Source organism: Phocoena phocoena, chromosome 1, assembly GCF_963924675.1.
Source record: "Phocoena phocoena chromosome 1, mPhoPho1.1, whole genome shotgun sequence".
Lineage (NCBI taxonomy): Eukaryota > Metazoa > Chordata > Mammalia > Artiodactyla > Phocoenidae > Phocoena > Phocoena phocoena.
Window position 1 is genome coordinate 19,700,890 of NC_089219.1, and position 23,638 is coordinate 19,724,527.

At 40.2% G+C, this 23,638-nt stretch overlaps 1 protein-coding gene across 2 annotated transcripts; it reads left to right on the top strand.

The window, feature by feature from the left end:
- The first annotated feature begins 1,935 nt into the window (after window positions 1–1,935).
- On the top strand, window positions 1,936–22,477 carry TMEM50A (transmembrane protein 50A). 2 transcript variants are annotated; one of them, XM_065879174.1, is made up of 7 exons: window positions 1,936–2,068; window positions 3,751–3,856; window positions 5,565–5,677; window positions 8,092–8,159; window positions 10,221–10,313; window positions 13,031–13,091; window positions 22,127–22,477. In XM_065879174.1, exons 2-7 carry the CDS (start codon window positions 3,764–3,766, stop codon window positions 22,170–22,172), a joined length of 474 nt encoding a protein of 157 aa, XP_065735246.1. In that variant the 5' UTR covers window positions 1,936–2,068; window positions 3,751–3,763; the 3' UTR covers window positions 22,173–22,477. The 2 variants fall into 2 exon arrangements, with proteins under 2 accessions (XP_065735246.1, XP_065735249.1); XM_065879177.1 differs by having other exon boundaries at window positions 1,978–2,068; window positions 3,720–3,856.
- The last annotated feature ends 1,161 nt before the right edge of the window (window positions 22,478–23,638 follow it).

Sequence of the window (23,638 nt, forward strand, 5' to 3'; positions counted from 1 at the left end):
AACTGCCTGCACTAGATTCCTCCACCCTGAGCTATTTAAAGCGACAATTAATCTTTAATCTCGAGGGGTATGAATGATGTCCATTTAAAAATAGGCTATGGATTGTGATTGTATAGTTTTGTCTGCTAATCAGATAATACCGCCCCCACAGGCCTCTCTGGTGGTGCAATGGTTGAGAATCCACCTACCAGTCAGGCGACACGGGTTCGAGCCCTGGTCCGCGAAGATCCCACATGCCATGGAGCAGCTGTGGAGCAACTAAGCCCATGTGTCACAACTACTATGCCTGCGCTCTAAAGCCCACGAGCCACAACTACTGAAGCCCGCGCACCTAGAGCCCATGCTCCGCAACAAAAGAAGCCACCGCAGTGAGAAGCCCGTGCACCCCAACGAAGAGTAGCTCCCGCTCGACGCAACTAGAGAAAGCCCATGCACAGCAACGAGGACGCAATGCAGCCATAAACAATAAATAAATAAAATAAAATAATAAAATAAATTTATTTTTTAAAAAAGATAATACCGCCCCCAACCCAAAGCTACAGAGATTTCATACATCAAAAGAAATCAAAGAAATTAAATGACACAACCACCTTGGTTCCCTAGCCTACTCATATACTGTCGCCCTACATGTAAAAAGAGGAAACTGTGCGCCTCTCTTAAGCACAAATAACCCACCCACCTTTTTTACTTACAGGAAACGGGGTTCTGCTCTCCGACCTCTTCCTGGATCTCTCCCTCCAAGTGCTGTGTTCTTTCGGGTACACTACAGGGTCAAAGCCCTAGTACTGTCTCCCCGCGTGGGTACACTACAGGGTCAAAGCCCTAGTACTGTCACACCGCGTGCTCGAGAGGGCCCTTCTGTAATACGACCTTCCCCGAGAGCGGCACTTCTTGCGGGGTCGCGACCCGCTCCGCGAGGAAGACTGCGAGTGGCGCCCGTACTTTCTCTGGTGGCGCCTTCCGGACCGAGACCGTGACCTGCTCCTTCTCCCGTGCGGGCTCTGACTCCTGGACCACGACCGACTCCAGCGAGACGCTGGAACAGGAACGAGAGCGTCTGGAAGAGCGGGCGAGCCCGGCCACAAGTTCCTTCACGTAGCTAAGACATCGTTGATGCCGGCTCTGAAAAGGGTCACTTCCCCAAAACCCAGAGTATCTCCTAAACCTAATCCTATCTCCCGACGATTTTCCCCGGGAGGGGATGTCTGGTAATCTGGAGACATTTTTGGTTGTCACAACTGGGGGAAAGAAGGGGATGCAGATAAACACCCTACAGCGCACAGGACTGCTCCCCCCCAAAAAAACAGAATTATCTGGCCCAAAATGTCAGTAGTGCTTAGGCTGAGAAACCCTACCTTAATGCAAACGGGAAAAAAAGGTCAAGTCTCAGAAGAGGGTCACCGCGCCGGGACCCTCTGGGTCGCCCAAGTAGCCCGCTTCCAGAACCGGGAGGTCCCCGCCTCCCGGGAATGACCCCGCCACTCACGCAGGCGAAGCTACGGCGAGGACGGGGCCAGGCTCTGAGAAAATAAACGGGACTTTAAAACCTCTATTAGTGCTGTGGGGCCGGCCGCGAACCCGGACCTACCTTTTGCACCACACAGGACCCATGCCTGAGGTAACTGTGTGAGCGACCCCAGCAATAGAAACTTTACCACCTCACTGAAGACGGATACAGAGCCCCAACAAACGCCTTCTTTCGAAAGCTTAGGAGAAAGCAACTTCCCACACCTACCCTGCAACGCCGGACCCACGTATCACTTCCGACGTACACATGTGAACTGAGCTCTACGGAAAGTCCCCACAGCTGGCGCCCAGAGCATGCGCAGAGACGTCGGCGTGGTGGGCGTGGCTCTCTCTGGCCCTCCCTCAGCGAGTCCTAGTCTCTCCGCACCGCTCCTTCCGCCCCTTCTCCGCATGCGCAACCGAGCTCCTGGGGCGGTGCTGCTCAATCCGGGTATCCGGCGGCCTGTGGCTGTTTTGTTTTCTTGGCTGGAACTGGGAAAGTGAGGCGGCCCGGCGCGGCGCGACACCGGGCTCTGGACCGACTGCACGCGCGGGGCTGGACGTAAGTGCCAGGCAGGAGTGGGGGAAGGGGAGGAACTGCCGCAGGCCGGATGAGGCCGGGACCTAGGAGTGTCTGCCCGGCTGATGCTGCCTGAGTCGTTGGGTCCACCCTCTGGGAAGCTGCAGGCTCAGGCTGTGTCTTGCTGGACACTTCCTGACCACTTCTTGCTGACTCGTGTCCGGCCGGCGGCGGGAGAGGACGACCGCCTCCGCAGTCCGGACAGCGCCTTCCCCGACACGTCACAGGATCCCTGAAACTCAGCATGCCCCCCTACTTTAGAGCTGCAGAAACTGACACCCCGGAAGGAGTGTAAGCCGGCTGGTTCCCTGGGCGAGGGAGATGGCCGAGCCACAAGAGCTAGAACTAGTTTCCACATCTTCCCAGTCGCAGGCCACTCTCTACACCTCAGATTCCCAGAATCTGGAGGGCGGAGTTTGGGCACGAGTTGTGCGGGTAATAAACCAAAGAAAAACAGATTCGGGGCGGCGTCATTGGGGTGAACCGAAAACAACATACTGGCTTGCCGTTCCTCCCAGGGAAGAATAAAACGAGTGAATTTTCAAAATTGGACTTGTCCTAAAGGCATATTAGCACTGGGTATAATCACGGTTTTAAATTTAGTTTTTATAAGGGAGTTTCCAACTGGATTCATTGCTCTTTTTTAGGATATGTTTTTGAACAACCATGGTTGCTGGCTACAGAGTAGCTTCATGGACAGGTTAAGATTCACTGTAGGAGTTTGGATGTTTGCTTGATTATTATCAATTTACACTTAATGCAGGCTTTTTCATATTCTGAAATAGAGATCCTATGGATGTGTATCAGACCAGGTTTGTTTGGCCCAGCTCTAAGGAATGTTTTATGTAACTGTCGTCTATGGTAACTTATCCATGGTAATATAGCAGTGCATTTTCTTTCTTTCTTTCCTTTCTTCCTTCCTTCTTTCTTTAATTTCTTCCTTCCTTTCTTTTTTTTTCTTTCTTCTTTCTTTATTTATGGTCTGAATTAATATTGACTTCAATTTTGTGCTTCCTCTTGGCTGGAAAACATGTTAGTGTCAGAGATAGAGCTTACTAAAATGAAGTGGGTGTTCTTTACATAGAAATGACGCCAACAGGCAGACATGGAGAAGGAAAAAACAATGAAGTGAAGGGACGTGAGGCGGGTGCAGTGTTTAATTTCTTAATCTGAGTGTGAAGAAACATGTTCTATGACAAAATGTGTAAATTGTTAAGAGAAATATTTTTCATCTGAGTCCATGCTTTAACTCAGAACCAAAGTTTTATCACTTGTCTCTGCTATGCTAGTGCTGCTGGACTGTAAATATCTAAGTCACATAATAACTTAGTTTGGAATTAAAATTAATAATCAGTGTAAAATTTTTTCAATATTGGGATGCCCGCTTTTGTTTACATTGCTTAAAATATACCAAAACCATCTTTTAAGTTAAAAAAAAAAGAAACTTAAATGAGTCCACATTTTGTTTTCCAGAGTTATGTGGAAATTCATCAAAAGCTAAATTAAATATTCTGAAGTATATGTAGCCAGATAAAGTATTTGTAGCTTCACTTTTATTAAATTATTCCTAAACTGTTAATTATTTTCTAGAAACATAAGTCAGCTTAGAAGCAAGTCAATTGAAGTACTTTAGTTGGTTTTGTTTGTTTGTTTGTTTTTTCAAGTGACCTGAAAAAAATGTCTGGATTTCTAGAAGGCTTGAGATGCTCAGAATGCATTGATTGGGGGGAAAAGCGCAATACTATTGCTTCCATTGCTGCTGGTATCCTAGTAAGTGTCCTTGATAATTTGGGCCTTCATTATTTTGGTGTGTTTGTTTTTATGTATTTAAAGCTCTGTGTGATGTCTTTAAGTAAGTGCTATTTATTTTATCTTTGCTACTGAATTTTTTAAAATGTTGATATTTTGTTTTATTCATGAGAGGGTTTAGTTATTCCATCTAGAGTTGATATTATGGCTTGAAATTTGATTAGATTATTTTACTTTAACTGCATGAAAAAATTGTATAGTAAGACAGTATATTTTATACACTTACTCATAGCATGGATTATGCTTCCTCTTAATGAGTACATTAAGTTACTAAGAAGTGTTTAAGAAACAATCAGGTCAAAACCATTCAAGAGATATGATTGCATTTCTCCATGATCAGCATTAACTTTCTTCTCAATCTCATTAGAAAATAGAAAGAAAGAACTCATAAAAATATATTGCTTAGAAGTAATTTAGAGTATAAAATTCTTATTTACATTACAGATCCTTCAAGGTATCTGATATTTGTTTTGTCCTCTAATGTTGTCATATGCTCTAAACAGTGAATTTTAAACAAACAAAACTCTAAATATGTCCTCTTTGCCTAGTCTCTGACAGTTATAATCTATGAAAAATAATTATCCTTTATTTTTCCAAAGTAATGTCAAAATATAAAACTACTATAGAAATTCTGCTCTTAAAAGAAAAGCTTTGAATTTTAATCTATGAAGAAAATATCTTGAATACATTGAGCTAAGGGTGAAAAAAAACAGTGAAAGAGTACTTGCACTAGCTAGTAAAAAAGTCATTAATGGAGTATGGATCTGTCTGTAACCTGATAAAAATAATTTGATTAGCCTAAAATAGTTATTTTAAAATGATTCCCTGAAGATGGCAATTCTGAGAGCGAACTAGGTCAGGATTGCAAGTGGGGATAGAGAAGGGGGTTACTTTCCAAACCTTCTAAGCTACTTGTCAGTATTTGCTTAATATCATCTTATTGTAAGTTTCTGCTCAGGTGATTAAAAAATATTTGTGCAGTTTTAATGTTTTTTCATTATATGTTTGCCCTTGATAGTGTTCAGAACCAAATGCAATTAAAATAAATTATAATTTGGTATTTAAATTGAATTTAGCATAATCTCTGAAACCATCTGTAGACTGCACTATAGTTCATCAAAAGGGAAAGCAGTACTGCATAGCCATTGTTTATTTCACAACACCAAGAGGCTAGCTAAAATTCTATCAACGATAATTATTCCCTATATTATTTTGAATACTTTTTTTTCATTTTCAATAATATCTTCCTGGAGGCTTATAATATATCGGCAACAGGCCACTCCTCCTGTCAGCTGGAGTCTGAATCACTTTTTTCCTTTCTCCTGCCATGAAATATTGTAACTTCTAGTTCACAAAATTAGATTACAGACTTTAATATGACAACATAAAATAATGACTAAAGTAGACTTAGAAAAGATGTGTTAATAATAATTGCTGTGGGACTTTAGGGTATCTAATCTTTCGTCACATATTAAGCCATATACTAATTATATGCAAGAAACTGCTGGAACATTTAAGAAAATTTTGGACTTTATTAGAAAGGATCTGTTCACTTAGATTCTTTGCTTGATTTCTTGCTTTCTTTGCTGGAAAGCAAGATTCCTTGCTTTTTATCCAGTAAGATATGAAATAACTGTAATTTCTCCTTTTTGTGGTTTGTTTGTTTTAGTTTTTTACAGGCTGGTGGATTATCATAGATGCAGCTGTCATTTATCCCACTATGGATGAGTTCAACCACTCCTACCATGCCTGTGGTGTTATAGCAACCATAGCCTTCCTAATGTAAGTGTCATTGTTAGTGACATGACTTACAGATTGTCACAAAAGAAAAATGTTTTACATACAGTTGAGTAGAGTTAAATTTTTTAAGTGCTAACCAAATTAACATATGGGACATGGTTTAAAAGTCAAATCATAGGGCTTCCCTGGTGGCGCAGTGGTTGAGAGTCCGCCTGCTGATGCAGGGGACACGGGTTCGTGCCCCGGTCCGGGAAGATCCCACATGCCGCGGAGTGGCTGGGCCCGTGAGCCATGGCCGCTGAGCCTGCGTGTCTGGAGCCTGTGCTCCGCAACGGGAGAGGCCACAACAGTGAGAGGCCCACGTACCGCAACAACAACAACAACAAAAGTCAAATCATAGAGAAGGACTGTTGAAGAAAAGCAGGAGGCTTCTTTTCTTCCTTCCACCTCTCCTCTCCCACTTCTGTCTCCCAGCGTCTCTCAGCTATCCTTTTATTTCTAGGCTGTCAGTGTTTATAACTTTACTTTCACGTCAGAAACCATATACTTTGTCTAAGAGTTTGTTTATTCATTCCTCCAACAAATATTTATTAAGCTTTTATATTCCCAGGCTCTGCTCTAGGTACAGTAAATACAGTATATAAAACAGGAAAATCCATGTCTTTATGGAATTTATACCTTAATGAGTGAGGCAGATTGTAACTAAAGAGAAATAAATTAAATATATAGCATGTAAGATAATGATAAGTGCTAGAGAGAAAAAGCAGAGGTGGGGATATGAGATGTCAGCAGAGGGTGCAGAAATTTTAAATAGAGTCAAGGAAGGCCTTATTGGAAGGTGATTTTTAAGTACAGATTTGAAGAAGTGAAGGACCCGATCATGGAGATACGTAGGAGAGCATCATTCCAGACAGACGGAAGAGCAAGCACAAAGGCTGTATGGCAAGGGGACCAGCATGGCTGGAGTAAAGGGTCAAGGTCATAAAAGCCAGAGAAGACTGCGGAACTGTCCAGACTGAGGAGACTAAAGAGACAGGAGAACAAAATGTCCCTCATGGTTCTGGACCGGATCCTTTTACTATTTAGAGCATTATTGGGACAACCGGGGAACTTGGATGAGGTGTGATGGTTAGCTAATGGGAATGGATCATTGTTAATTTCCCGATCTTGATGGTTGTATTGTTCGGTAGAACTGTCTCATTTATACGAAATACATACAGATTTCTGGGGTTATGGGTCATCGTGTTGGCAAGTTTCAAATGTTTCAGGAAAACAGATTTATTTGAACTATACTTGGGACTTTTCTATAAGTTTGAGATAGGTATAAAACCGGTAATACCAGAGAACAAAAAGAGGTGGTTCATTCGAGGATGTGCCTAGTGGTGAAGACTGACGAGGCAGGGTCATGACTGTCCCACAGAGAGCTGTGAAGTGTATTCACGTGGCTCAGCAAGGAAAAAGCAGAGCCACTAGCCACTAGCCCAAGAACATCTGCGTTGTTTAAAAATATGAAACTTGTTTTAAAATGTATTTGTTTTATGTACCAAATAACTTACGAGAGATCACTGAAAATAATTAAGAGTATTTTGATCATTCTTTTTAAAACTTAGATTTGAATGAATAAATTAAGACTTTGTGTTGTTGTGAAAAAATTAGGGTTCACGTATTCAGCACCTACTATGTGCCAATCCCTGTGCTAGGCACTGAGACTAACAGTGAGAAATAAGATAGACACAGCCCCTGTGTCTTTCTAGCAGTAGACACTCATACATACACAGTTAAATGGAGATATACACACACATACACACATATATAGTTTTCTAACTTCTTAACTTGATGTCTTGTGAACAGTTTCCCATGATATTTTAAAATTTTCAGAGGATACTTCTAAAGAAAGCAAGGCTATCTCAATTTAGTATTCTGTGAAAGTCAGCAAAAGACTTCTTATGTCTGGAACGTGTAACAGGGATTGAGAAAACAAGATTTTACCACTTGCACCTCTTCATGTTGAGTATGTCTGATGTGTACAAATGGAAAACTAGATAGGACCAAGCTAAAGATCCTTCCAATCTTAGCAAGATATAATTTTGAGAATTTCACTCTCAAATTTTAACAAGCATCAGAATCACCTGAAGGATTTGTTAAAATTCAGATTGCTGGGGCCCATACCCAGAGTTTCTGCTTCAGTAAATTTGGGGTGGAGCCGGGGAATTTTCTTTCCAAAGAATTCCCAGGTGATGCTGATTCTGCTGGTCTGGGGACTATGGCCACTGCTTTACAGGATACCTGGTTGAGGGGATTTGCCTAAGGTGTATAAACCCATTACTCAAGACTTATGAAGACTTACCTTAAATTTGCAGAACTCTAGCTTATTGTACCTGGTAATTTGATGTCATGGATAATTTCCTGTTAAGAGTCAGAGACCCTGATCTCTTGGTTTTATTGTATTCACACAGGATTAATGCAGTATCGAATGGACAAGTGCGAGGTGATAGTTACAGTGAAGGTTGCCTGGGTCAAACAGGTAAATAGGTGCAAACAACATCTTACTATACACCCTTAAAATGAGAATTATGCATGGGAGGGCCACTTGTCTGCCTCCTTCAGATCAGAGATAGGTTATAGGTTCCAAGGAGAGGTCATAGGTTCCAAGGCCTAAGGTAAAAGTCGCATTTGATCAAAGATTGCCGAATAGTATTTTTAAATATACGCACAGTTTTGAATATATAACCCTGTGCAATAATATGTGGATATAAACGTATACAGAGTACAGTAAAGAACAGTGTATAATAAAGAATACATGGGCAAAATAGAATTTCTGCTACTTGAGGCTGTACCGGGACTTCCCTGATGGTCTAGTGGTTAAGACTTGGCGCTCCCAATGCAGGGGGCCTGGGTTGGATCCCTGGTCAGGGAACTAGAGCCCACATGCCGCAACTAAAGATCCCGCACGTTGCAACAAAGATCCCACACACAGCAATGCAGATTCCGCGTGCCGCAACTAAGACCCAGCGCAGCCAAATTAATTAATTATTATTATTATGTTTTAAGAAGCTATACCGTATAAATTATTTTCTTCCCTTTTTTGCCAACCTTACTTGATTGAATTAGCATTTTGAAATAGCTTAGAGTCATAGTTTTTTGGTGTGTTTTAAAATACACAACATAAAATTTACCATCTTAACTATTTTTAAGTATACAGTTCAGTAGTAGGTGCATTCATTTTTGTTGTGCAACTCTTTTAATCTTGCAAAACTGAATAGAATAATAGAATTTTAGTGCTTAGATTCACCCAGGCCTGCCCTGCTCAACTAAGGAATTCATATCCCCTGAACCCCATGGCCATGTACCCAAGGTAGGCAGAATACAGGATACGTGTAGCACAGCTTCCTATAGGGTACAATTTAGTCAGAGATTTGAGGGGACAGATATTTATTGAGCAGTTTAAATGGTAAAATATTATATCCATACAAAAATGAACCTGGATCTAGGCAAATTTCAGGTGACTCTTTTTTCTTTCCCTAATGAAACAGGAGAAACTGCAGTAGTCAGCTCTGGTCTATGCTTTCAGACTCTCCTTTGGTTCACTCTCTTTGTAGATCAACTTAAGTAGAAAAGATACAGAAATACCAGCGTACCGCAACCTTGTAAACTCTAAACAAAGAGATGGACGTTAGCAGTTAGTGTTGGTAATAATAAGCCAATAATAGCTTGAGCTAAGACTAGATAGAGTATGGCAATCACGTCCATAAATAAAATTTGTTAGCTAGCACAGCTTTGGGGGGTCCAGAGCTAGTTGTATTTGTTTTAGTATCTCATCTATGAGTAACAGCTTATTATTTCAGAACTATTTTATGTTTTGGGTATGAAATCAGAAATTTATAACATTCTATTTGCTGTGCTTTATTGAGCAGGGCAGTGTTTTTATTAAAATGTATTTGTGCTAATTAAACAAACTCATCTCAGAATTCATTTTAGGCCATCCAATGACTCCATTTATTTCATATCAAATCTTCAGAAATATTGTATGATGTGATTTATAAGTTGGTTGTCTTTCTCTGTTAACATAATTTTAATGCAGCTTAGTCCTAAGTGCCAGCCACACTAAATTTGAATTTGCTTTGCTGCCTGACTTGCCTAAAAGGGAAATACGGTAGTGTTTAGGTTCACATATCACTGTATATGAATTTTTTGTTAAGTATACCTATGTTATTGTTTGAAAGTTCTCTTAGAGGGCTTTAAACTTTGGAGCACAATTTCTAAAACTACTTGGAGAATGAGCTTCTAAATATGGTGAAACATATTTCATGAGATTTATATAGGGAGGGAGAGTAAAGTTTTTCTCAGTGTCATAGCTGGGGAAAGTAAGCACAGGCACTTAGAATATACAGACCAACCAACCAACAGGAAAAGAGCCAACGTCCACACTGATGATACTCAGCACATTTTTCACTGTTCTTGCTTTAGACTTTAATGGCAACTACACATTTTTTTTCTTTGGGTTTTTGTCTTCTCTTTGAAAAGTTAATTGAACTGACTGCTGCCATTTGAGAAACAATTCTGGTAAAATATTATTTTCCTTAAGGTGCTCGCATTTGGCTGTTCATTGGTTTCATGTTGGCCTTTGGCTCTCTGATCGCATCTATGTGGATTCTTTTTGGAGGGTATGTTGCTAAAGGTAAGACAAAACGCAGTTTTTATTTTACTTCAATGGAATACTGAAATTTTGTGTTAAAGTTGGTTTTTTTTAGAATAAAGCTTTTTTCATACTAACAAGGCATTTGTGCCTGGGAACTTTCCTCCCCCTATCTGTATTTGTTTTGTTTGTTTGCTATGTTTTTAGTGTGCCTTTCTTCTGTATTTTCTAATCTAGAGCCTGGAAGGAATGGGACACAGCTCTATACCTTGTTTCTCTTTGGCTTCCAGAAACCTCAAAAGCAGAACACATATGTTGTCCAGCTATTTGGCAAGTTTTGACTTGCTGAGTAATATCCAGGCAAAGCTCTAACATCCTAGAATTGAAATTTATTGAGCTAAAGCTCCCTGATAATATGATAGCATCTTCTTTTAGACAGAAAAGCAAATTAACATTTAAGGCGTATCTGCTATATAAGGCCAGTTTAAGGCAAGCTAGGAAAAGACCTGCTTTTGGGTCCCTGGCTGAAATTTTGCCTTGAGGGACCCCAGAAAAACATGAAATCCATTTAATGTTCTGGGTAAAATTGACGATGCTTATCATAGTAAAAATATAATATTAATGATTTGCCAAACTAGACCAGCAGAGATCTAAGCTAGCTCATATTTTAACATTTTATTTCTTTGAATAAAATGTAATTCTTGGATTGAAATCATTGGTTTCCTGATTTTTTATTAAAATTGTTTTAATCTTATAGATAGGAATGATAGGCAATTTTAAATATTTATGTTTTTTTTATTTATATAATTTATTATAAAACCATGTTACTAAAAATGTAGAAAAGAAAGAAAAAAACTATAATAATCTTTCTACTTTTAAATATTTTGGTATATTTCCTTTGGTATCTTGCGTTTTTTAAGTAGTTATAATCATAGTATAAATATAATTTTGAACCTAGCCTTTTGCATTTAACATGATATCATAAGTAGTCTTCTTGCTGCTATAAAATCTATCACCATCATATTTTAGAAACAAAAATGTTACTTTTTTATCATGTGAAGTGCATAATTCTTTCTCATTGTAGAAAATTGAGAATATAAAAGAGCTCAGGGCTTCCCTGGTGGTGCAGTGGTTGAGAGTCCACCTGCCGATGCAGGGGATGCAGGTTCGTGCCCCGGTCTGGGAGGATCCCACATGCCACGGAGCGGCTGGGCCTGTGGGCCGTGGCCGCTGAGCCTGTGCGTCCGGGGCCTGTGTTCCGCAGCGGGAGAGGCCGCAGCGGTGAGAGGCCTGCGTACCACCAAAAAAAAAAAAAAAAAAAAAGAGCTCAAAGAGGAAACTAAAATTACTGATAATTCTTCTTTCCTAGATACAGCTATTAATACAGAGCCCCTTTTTGTAGGAATGTGTTCATCTCATAGACTTTTAAGTTATTTTCCTAAAGGCTTCTGAAGCCAGGTTATGCTTTGAGAATTATTAGCAGCAGATCTGGAATTTTATAAAGTTGCCTTTATATAGGATCTTTATGAGTCATTCTAGTGTCAATAGTTGTTTAATGTGGCCTTCTAGTAGAGAAGGCCTGTACAAACCAGTGGCTATGGTAATCAGATTAATTTAAAACTATTATGAGAAAAAGTTGCTATTCACCTATTCATCATGCCTCAGTTTGTCAATTAGGCAGTGATGATTAACAGTTCCAATAGTAGAAATTTATGAGAATTTCAATCAGTCGAGGATAAAATGGGGACAAAATGGTCCTCTGGCAGTCTTGCCCATCTTAGTTAGGGGCTGCTTTCTCCATCCAGGTGTTTAAGCCCAAAACCTGGGTGGTTAAGGCCTGTCAAGGATGACACCTCTTTCTCTCACATCCCACACACCCCAGTCCATCAGCAAATCCTGTTGATTCTGCTATTAAAAAAAGTGGTCTTGCATCTGACCACTTTTTACCTTCTCCATGGCTCCCACCCTGGTTCAATCCATTATAGTCTGTGGCCTGATTTCTTAAAATAGATGCCTCACTGGTTTCTGTTTCTCCCCTTCCTCCCTTTAGTCTACTGTCAGCACAGCAACCAGCAGGATCCTATTGAAATGTGTCAGCTCAGGTCACTTTTCTGCTCAAAACCCTCCAATGGCTTTTCCTCTCACCCAGAGTGAAAATCGAAGTCCTCACCATTACTGCAAGGCTCTAGAGGATCTGCACCTCCCAGCCTGCCCCTCGTACTTCTCTGATCTGTCTCCTGCTTTTCTCTCGTTGGCCCACGTGACCATTCCTCTGATGTACCAGACCACTCCCACCCCAGGGCGTTTGTACTTGTTGTTCTGCTGCTTCTGCATGGCTCCTGCCCCCACTTCCTTCTTTGGGTCCTTATGCCAGTGTCACCTTCTCATGTGGTTTTTCTGGCCACCTGTAGAAAATATCATCATTCACTACATTTCCTATACCTTTCCTGCTTTTTCTCCTTATTTATTCTTGGTATTCTCTAGCTCCGTGAAGGCAAACACTTTGCCTGTTTTATGTACTGCAGTATCCTCAAGCACGTTGAACAGTGCTGGCACGTAATATGTACTCAGTATTTGTGAAATAAATGCAGGAGGCTACCAGCGCTACACTCTGTTGTATGTATTATGTCATTTAATGCCCACACCAACCATAGTTACCAGAAAAATCAATTATGTTAGGCAGGAAAACATATTCACCAGTTTATCAGAAACAATGTGTTGAGATCATAAACCTCTAAATATTACAATTACTTTTACAGAAAAAGCCATAGTATACCCTGGAATTGCTGTATTTTTCCAAAATGCCTTCATCTTTTTTGGGTAAGTTTGTTTTGCATTCTTCATCCTATCTTTTTTTTAAATTATGGTTTATTTTATGTCATTTACTATATTTAGTTGCTTAATTTCCCCGTCTAATGCCCCTTCCCCATGTTAGTGTCATAAAATACGAAGAATGAGACTGAGAAAGATATTTTTACTACATGGGTTGGCTTGCTGCCCACCTTGGGAACATACATCGATTTTTAAAATTGCCACCACCTCCCCTTTAACGAAGAACTGTGATTTGTGTAGATTTAGTTACATAACACTGGCGCTGTTCATTTAAAATCTGTATCTCTAACAGTTGCTTTTAATGAAAGCCTGCTTAAAATCATTTCTTCTTAAAATTTTGTTTCTGAATGCATTTTATGGTTCTTACTATCCTTGGTGTCATGAGAATTTGTGACAGTTGAGGGGTAGAGGAAAAGCCCTGACATTTTTTTATCCTTCTGATGCAATGGCAAATTAAAAGATTGCTAAGACCTTAATACTTTTATCACTAATCTTTTCTAATGTTCATTCTTTCCTGGACACTTAGGGCCTGCTCTTTCCCCTATCCCTGGCCTCCCACTCAACCCCTCCCCCACAAAACAACAACAACAACAAAAACTTCTCTTTATCCTGTGTATCAGGAGTTCTTAACTTCCTTTCCATGGGTAGGCTTCTAAAGATTGGAAACCACCAGGTATGCAAGACATTGGTTTTTCTGCTTGTTTCTGGGAAGAGAGTCTGTGGCTTTCATCAGATTTTCAAAGATGTCCTTAATACAAAAAAGGTTTTAAAAAAAATCTTTATATTCTGTATCTTCTTTATATGCTGTATATTCTAGGACAGTCTATTCTAGGACTTCTCCTTCCCTCTCCCTTCCCACCCACCTCCTAAAAGGAAATAGATGCCCCATATCTACTTGAACCACTCATGAAATGCTAGCAGTTGCCCTTTAATAATAGTCCGCAGTTGGTATTCACACTTTTCCCGTTCTACCACAAAGCATTTTTGCAATTTTATAAAATCAGTTTAGAAATAAGAAAAATGTGAACTTACATGTGGCAAGATCCACAGCCACTTTGGGTCATACCTTGCATCTTGAAGCTAGTGGAAAAAACCCAAAGGGTTTTTTAAAAATGTTAGGCCAGGGCTTCCCTGGTGGCGCAGTGGTTGGGAGTCTGCCTGCCGATGCAGGGGACACAGCTTCGTGCCCCAGTCCGGGAATATCCCGCATGCCGCGGAGCGGCTGGGCCCGTGAGCCATGGCCACTGAGCCTGCGCGTCCGGAGCCTGTGCTCCGCAACGGGAGAGGCCGTGACAGTGAGAGGCTCACGTACTGCAAAAAAAAAAAAAAAAAAAAAGCCCATTGATTTTTGTGCAGAAAATAATAATGACCAAAGTTTATTGAGCACTTTTTATGGGCAAGGCACCGTCTTAGTGTTACATGTGTGCTCTCAGTTAATCCCCAACACAACTCGGAAGGTGGCTCCGTTATTATCACCATTTTATATGTGAGAAACAGGCACAGAGCTCATGTTTGAGATCATGTGGCTAGAATTCAGGCTATCTGACTTCAAAGTTCAGTCTCCAGGTACTATGAGGGTGAAATTTGAAATTTGGAATGAATTTAATTGACATTTTCTCCTTTTGCTGAATCTTCAACCAGTTGCTTAGTATAACACTGTACTTGAAAAATACAAAGTGAACAAACCTCACTCCGCAGGTTATGCAAATTTGGTAAATATAGGTAAGTTTGTTATTTTATAGGGTAATGTAGCATGTGTTTATGAGAGGGACAGTGTTGATATTTATGATTTCTTTTCCTTTCAAGCTGCAATGCTGAGGCTTGGGCATCTTTAAAGAAGGACCAGGCACCCTGAGCTCACTACTCCAGTATCTCCACAGGGTTAGAGGTGCTCGGGGGAATTCAGTGCCCCACAACTTCAGCCAAAGGAAGGCAGTGTAACAGGGTCAGAGGCAGGGGTTAGAAAAGCTTCAGGATGGCGTGGTAGGGAGGGGATTTATGAGAACCAGCCAAGGAAGGGCAAACAACAGCCTTCTTTATTTTAATCATTATTTTCTCTGGCAGAGGTAGAGGATAAAGTAAGTTCCACTTTGAGATGCTGTTTTTGGCAGAGAAGTTACTCTGTCACAGCAGGGAGGAACCAGAGGATTGAGAGAAGATTTGTGGGAAACTTTTATCTTTTCCAATGAGGGAAAAAACACGTTAAGTTCATATGGTAGTTAGCACATTTCACAAAACCTTGGAAACCGATCAATGACTTGTCATTGTCTCAAATTAGTTATAATAAATTACTTTTCTATGCAATGAGTTTGGTTAATTTCCCATTTATTACTATTCTATCTATTAAGTCTAAAAACTAACTTGGTTTTGTGAAAATACTGTAAGCAAATCGAAATTAAATTCAACTAATAGACACCATTGTTAGAATAGTTGTAGCAGATTGCCTACCATTTTGATTTATAACAGAACAGTTCTCAGCAACACTTAGAAATTACTGTTTCAGAAACAGATGTCAGTATCAAAGGTGACCATCTGACAATGTAGGAGGGACTGGCTCTTGCCCAAGAAACTATTGAGATTATAGTTTACATCTGGTGACTAGTGTGCTGAAGTTACCACATCTCTTTTAAGTTCTCTGGAGAGTAGGGTCCCTAATACCCAACTTTGGTTTTTCTTTTTTTGTAGCAGTAGGTTTGATATTACCTAGAAGAGTAGAGATCAAATCACTTTTTGGAGGTTTATGAAATTCTTTATAAAGAGAAATTCATATACTTCCGAGAGAGGGTATAGATGACTTTCTGGTTGCACTTTTTTTTTTTTTTTTTCCTGGTTGCATTTTTGTTTTCATCAAAAAACACTCAGGTGTTTACCTTCATAAAGGCCTATGAAACCTGTTTTTTTAAAATTTTTGGCCGTGCTGCTAGGCTTGCGGGATCTTAGTTCCCCCATCAGGGATCGAACCTGGGCCCCCTGCAGTGGTAGCACAGAGTCCTAACCACTGGAGCGCCAGGGAATTCCCTATGAAACCTGTTTTAAATCAACCATTTTGATGGAGGGTTTAACCTTGAGTATACACTGGAGATTGGAAAACAGATATGAAAACCAGCAGATGTCATTGAAGCATCCACTCCTCTCTTCATTTCTCCCTTGCACTTAACTGCCCACGTCCAAGCCCTGATGATGAGTCTGCTTCTGAATTGTCTTAAACCTGTTCTCTTTTTGTCTATTTCCATTGTTATGTTTGGTCGTCCTCATCCCTTCCTGAGCACTTCACATCCTTGACTGATACCTCTGTTGGATCCAGTTTTCCTCTGTCAGGTTTCCTTCTAAAACAAAGCTCTAAGCCTGTCATTTCCTGTTTTAAAATTTTTCAAAACTCGGAGCTGTCTACAGAAGAGGTCACCACTAATGACCGTCCAACCAAATTCTGCCCACAATTCTGTTTTATTTAGCCTATACAGTATTTTTTTTTTTTGAGCTGACATTTAAATATCAAGAGATTTCATCAAAAATCGGAATTTGGGGCCTTTCTTGAAAAACTAGAGGATCTGACAACCCTGGGCCCTGCTCAGCAACAATCCGCTGGAGCTAAAGTTGTTTCTTTTAATGGGGGATGCATCTCTGCATAGTCCCATCTCATGCATTGCCTGGGCCCGAGTACCAGCTGCCCCTTTAGTAGATCACAGGCTGGTGCCTGCCCCCTTGACTCATCTAAGGCACCGAAGGCCCCTGTGGGCAATTTGCCACCCTGGTCAGTTGGCTTACCAAATCCGGCCACTGCCGTTCCTCATCCTCCTTGATTCTTGAACTATACTCGCCATATTGGACTCTCCGCTGCTTTACTACACCACAGATATTTATATTGAGATATATATATGTGTGTGTGTATACATATGCATATAATTCCACTCTGCCCTCTTAAACTGAAGCCTTGAAGACAACTATAGATACTTCCCAAACTAAAACCTAGAGTGTAAGCTCTGTGAGGGCATGTCCTGACACATCCATCTCCTGGGCTTGTCCTGAGGCCCCATGGTCTTTTATTCCTCTTTGCCCTGTGACCTACTTTTCCTTTTCCTCTCCCTGAAACATCTTCCTTCATCATCCCACTAGCTCCTGTTCCTCCCAACCTCCCATTCAAACTCCTGCTTATCCTTCAAAACTTATCTAATATTACCTCCTCTGTAAATCCTTTTCTAACACATTCAGGCAAAATAAATTCCCATATGTTCTCTGCTCCCTTAACATGTGATATATATGTGTCTCCCCACCCCCACCCCCTATACTACCACATTGTGTCATCAAGAACATGAGCAACTTGAAAGCAGGGACTGTATCTTTACTTCTTTAGCCCTAGCTTCTAGCACCTAGCACCTCGACTTAAAAAAGGCTTGTTGGCCGGGGGAAAATGGCAGCAGCCGTGTGGCTGACAGGGTCTTGGTGCTCCGGCCGGGTGTCAGGCCTTTGCCTCTGAGGTGGGAGAGCCAAGTTCAGGACATTGGTCCACCAGAGACCTCCCAGCTCCACATAATATCAAACGGCGAGAGCTCTCCCAGAGATCTCCATCTCAACGCTAAGACCCAGCTCCACTCAAGGACCAGCAAGCTACAGTGCTGGACATTCCATGGCAAACAACTAGCAAGACAGGAACACAAACCCACCCATTAGCAGAGAGGCTGCCTAAAATCATAATAAGGTCACAGACACCCCAAAACACACTGCTGGACGTGGTCCTGCCCACCAGAAAGACAAGATCTAGCCTCATCCACCAGAACACAGGCACCAGTCCCCTCCACCAGGAAGCCTACACAACCCACTGAACCAACCTTAGCCACTGGGGGCAGAGACCAAAAACAACAGGAACTACAAACCTGAAGCCTGCAAAAAGGAGACCCCAAACACAGTAAGATAAGCAAAATGAGAAGACAGAGAAACACACAGCAGATGAAGGAGCAAGGTAAAAACCCACCAGACCAAACAAATGAAGAGGAAATAGTTAGTCTACCTGAAAAAGTATTCAGAGCAATGATAGTAAAGATGATCCAAAATCTTGGAAATACAATGGAGAAAATACAAGAAATGTTTAACAAGGACCTAGAAGAACTAAAGAGCAAACAAACAGTGATGAACAACACAAGAAATGAAATTTAAAATTCTCTAGAAGGAATCAATAGAATAACTGAGGCAGAAGAATGGTTAAGTGACCTGGAAGATAAAATAGTGGAAATAACTACCACAGAGCAGAATAAAGAAAAAAGAATGAAAAGAATTGAAGACAGTCTCAGAGACCTCTGGGACAACATTAAACACACCAACATGCAAATTACGGAGGTCCCAGAAGAAGAGAAAAAGAAAGGGACTGAGAAAATATTTGAAGAGATTATAGTTGAAAACTTCCCTAGTATGGGAAAGGAAATAGTTAAGTCCAGGAAGCACAGAGAGTCCCATACAGGATAAATCCAAGGAGAAACATGCTGACACATAGTAATCAAATATCAAAAATTAAATACAAAGAAAAAATACTAAAAGCAGCAAGAGAAAAACAACAAATAACATACAAGGGAATCCCCATAAGGTTAACAGCTGATCTTTCAGCAGAAACTCCGCAGGCCAGAAGGGAGTGGCAGGACATATTTAAAGTGATGAAAGGGAGAAAACTACAACCAAGATTACTCTACCCAGCAAGGATCTCATTCAGATTCGACGGAGAAATTAAAACCTTTACAGACAAGCAAAAGCTAAGAGAATTCAGCACCACCAAACCAGCTTTACAACAAATGCTAAAGGATCTTCGCTAGGCAGGAAACACAAGAGAAGGAAAAGACCTGCAATGACAAACCCAAATCAATTAAGAAAATGGTAATGGGAACATACATATCGATAACTACCTTAAATGTAAATGGATTAAAAGCTCCAGCCAAAAGACATAGACTGGCTGAATGGATAACGAAAACAAGACCCTTATATATGCTGTCTACAAGAGACCCACTTCAGACATAAGACCTAGGGACACATACAGATTGAAAGTGAGGGGATGGAAAAAGATACTCCATACAAATGGAAATCAAAAGAAAGCTGGAGTAGCAATTCTCATACCAGACAAAATAGACTTTAAAGACAATTACAAAAGACAAAGAAGGACACTACATAATGACCAAGGGATCAATCCAAGAAGAAGATGTAACGATTGTAAATATTTATGCACCCGACATAGGAGCACGTCAATACGTAAGGCAAATGCTAACAGCCATAAAAGGGGAAATCGATGGTAACACATTCATTACCTAATCGACGGTAACACGTTCATTACCTAGGGGACTTTAACACCCCACTTTCACCAATGGACAGATCATCCAAAATGAAAATAAATAAGGAAACACAAGATTTAAATGATACTTTAAACAAGATGGATTTAATTGATATTTATAGGACATTACATCCAAGAACAACAGAATACACTTTTCTCAAGTGCTCATGGAACATTCTCCAGGATAGACCATATCTTGGGTCACAAATCAAGCCTTGGTAAATTTAAGAAGATTGAAATTGTATCAAGTATCTTTTCTGACCACAACGCCATGAGACTAGATATCAATTACAGGAAAAAAATCTATAAAAAATACAAACACATGGAGTGTAAGCAGTACACTACTAAATAACCAAAAGATCACTGAAGAAATCAAAGAGGAAATCAAAAAATACTTAGAGACAAATGACAATGAAAACATGACAACCCGGGCTTCCCTGGTGGCACAGTGGTTGAGAGTCCACCTGCGGATGCAGGGGACATGGGTTCGTGCCCCGGTCTGGGAAGATCCCACATGCCGTGGAGCGGCTGGGCCCGTGAGTCATGGCCGCTGAGCCTGCGCGTCCGGAGCCTGTGCTCCGCAGCAGGAGAGGCCACAACAGTGAGAGGCCCACGTACCGCAAAAAAAACAAACAAACAGAAAAACATGACAACCCAAAACCTGTGGGATGCAGCAAAGGCAGTTCTAAGAGGGAAGTTTATAGCAACACAACCCTACCTCAAGAAACAAGAAACATCTCAATTAAACAACCTAACCTTACACCTAAAGCAATTAGAGAAAGAAGAACAAAAAACCCCCAAAGTTAGCAGAATGAAAGAAATCATAAAGATCAGATCAGAAATAAATGAAAAAGAAATGAAGGAAACAATAGCAAAGATCAATGGAACTAAAAGCTGGTTCTTTGAGAAGATACACAAAATTGATAAACCATTAGCCAGACTCATCAAGAAGAAAAGGGAGAAGACAAATCAATAGAATTAGAAATGAAAAAGGAGAAGTAACAACTGACACTGCAGAAATACACAGGATCATGAGCGATTACTACAAGCAACTCCATGCCAATAAAATGGACAACCTGGAAGAAATGGACAAATTCTTAGAAAAGCACAACCTTCCGATACTGAACCAGGAAGAAATAGAAAATATAAACAGACCAATCACAAATGCTAAAATTGAAATTGTGATTTAAAATCTTCCAACAAACAAAAGCCCAGGACCAAATGGCTTCACAGGCGAATTCTATCAAACATTTAGAGAAAAGCTTACACCTATCCATTCTTCTCAAACTCTTCCAAAATATAGCAGAGGGAGGAACACTCCCAAACTCATTTTATGAGGCCACTATCACCCTGATACCAAAACCAGACAAAGATGTCACAAAGAAAGAAAACTACAGGCCAATATCATTGATGAACATAGATGCAAAAATTCTCAAAATAATATTTCTCCATAGAAGATATACAGACTGTCAATAAACACATGAAAGGATGCTGAACATGACTAATAGAGAAATGCAAATCAAAACTACAATGCGGTATCACCTCACACCAGTCAGAATGGCCATCATCAAAAACTCTAGAAACAATAAATGCTGGAGAGGGTGTGGAGAAAAGGGAACCCTCTTGCACTGTTGGTGGGAATGTAAATTGATACAGCCACTATGGAGAACAGTATGGAGGTTCCTTAAAAAACTAAAAATAGAACTACCATATGACCCAGCAATCCCACTACTGGGCATATACCCTGAGAAACCCTAATTCAAAAAGATACATGTACAGTAATGTTCATTGCAGAACTATTTGCAATAGCCGGGACATGGAAGCAACCTAAGTGTCCATCAACAGATGAATGGATAAAGAAGATATGGCACATATTACAATGGAATATTACTCAGCCATAAAATGAAACGAAATTGAGTTATTTGTAGTGAGGTGGATGGACCTAGAGACTGTCATACAAAGTGAAGTAAGTCAGAAAGAGAAAGACAAATACCATATGCTAACACACATATATATATGGAATCTAAAAAAAAAAAAATGGTTCTGAAGAACCTAGGGGCAGGACAGGAATAAAGACTCAGATGTAGAGAATGGACTTGAGGATCCGGAGAGGGGGAAGGGTAAGCTGGGACAAAGTGAGAGAGTGGCATGGACATATATACACTACCAAATGTGAAGTAGCTAGCTAGTGGGAAGCAACCACATAGCACAGGGAGATCAGCTCGGTGCTTTGTGATGACCTAGAGGGGTGGGATAGGGAGGGTGGGAGGGACACACAAGAGGGAGGAGATATGGGGATATATGTATATGTATAGCTGATTCACTTCTTTATAAAGCAGAAACTAACACACCATTGTAAAGCAATTATACTCCAATAAAGATGTTAAAAGAAAAAAAGGCTTGTTGAATGAACTAGATAAAATCAGACATATAATGGTTACATGCTAAACATTGGTTAACTTTTTAGGAGGGACATATGTCTCCAAACTTAGAAGTTAAGGATGCAGGGAAGCTAGTGGTAAATAGCACAGCTGAGCACAGTGAAAGAATTTACTACCTTAGAATGATCAGTTTCTGTTCTGATACATCCCATGGGTTTTTCCCATACAACTCATCAATTATTCTTTATTGTTAGTTTCCCACGATTCTAAATCTCACACAGTCTTTCTTTTACCAAACTCAGCTAGTCATATGATGTTTCTTATTTTATTCACAGAGGACTCATTTTTAAGTTTGGCCGCACTGAAGACTTGTGGCAGTGAAAACATCTGATTTATTACTGCAGAGAAGTCCTGCATGGGTTTGGTTTTTATTTTCACTGCTCACTCCCAGTCTTTTGTAATGCCATTTTCTAAACTTCTTTCTGAGTGTAGTCTCAACTTAAATTTGTATAATACTAAAATCATGAGAACTCCCTATTTAAACAACACCAACAACAGCAAAATCTATTGTGGTATGCATTTGATTAACTTGTAAAATGTTAAAAATATTTCATATGAGAAATTTTTATTATGTTTTATCATGGTATAATTTGTAAAAATAAAAATAAATGACAAAAGAAATTATGGAAGCATCTTATATGAGTATCTGTCATATCCAAGGTGCAAAACTGCAGTTAAAGTTCTCTGAAGATTTAATGTGTTTATTTAAATGTGGCCTCTTCTGTGTCAAATGTTAAATGAGATATAAACATATTGTTGTTTTTAAAAAACTATTCAGTGGTCAGAATTATTTCTCAGTATACTTTGTGTTTGGTTTATATGGTTTTGCCAAAAATTCTGTAAATATTTCAGTGTAAGTAACCATTGAGCATCTCCCAAGGGATGAGTGAACATGTTGAAAGAGAGTAGCCCCACAATCCTGCCTCCAGTCTCCTCAAAAGTGTCCCTTCAGTGGTAGTGATTGGGGGGGGAAGGGGGTGAGTAATAACTCAGCTGTGATACCTGGTCCTGGTGGGACGCTGACAATCACTCCACAGCTACCATGGAAGGAAAGAGCAAGAGGATAGGGACTTGACACTGGTCTTTACTCACATGACTAATTCTGTTGTCGGTTTGATAATAAATTAGATTCCATTTCATTGTATCTCTGTACTGAACCACTAAGCTCAAGATAGACCAGCAGGTCAATTACAATGACAAATGTTAACTACTGGGAATTTACTTAGTCTGTTCCTCTTTGGAATTCTGTTATCCCCCAGGCTCCCCACTTTGGCAAAATGGGAATTTTTTTTATTCTTTAATAAACTAACTGTGGGATACATGTTCTTCAGAACTAAAGCTTGAAATGTTTTCTTTCATAAAACTTGCTACAATTAGCCATTCATTAAATGCCAAATATCACTTAGATTTAAATTGTGGTCCTTTTTTTTAGTATTTATTTATTTATTTATTATTTATATTTTTAATTTATTATTTTAAATTTATTATTTATTTAATTTAGTTTATTATTTATTTATTATTTACTTAGCTGCATCTTCGTTGCGGCACGCGGGATCTTCATTGCAGTGCGCGAGCTCTCTAGTTGAGGCACGTGAGCTCAGTAGTTGTGGTGCACGGGCTTAGTTACCCCGTGGCATGTGGGATCTTCCCCGACCAGGGATCGAACCCTCGTCCCCCGCATTGGAAGGCAGATTCTTTACCACTGGACCACCAGGGAAGTCCCAGTGGTCCCCTTTCTATGTCAGCCATCTTTTTCTCCCAGTGTGTACAATTTGAATGTTGCCTGG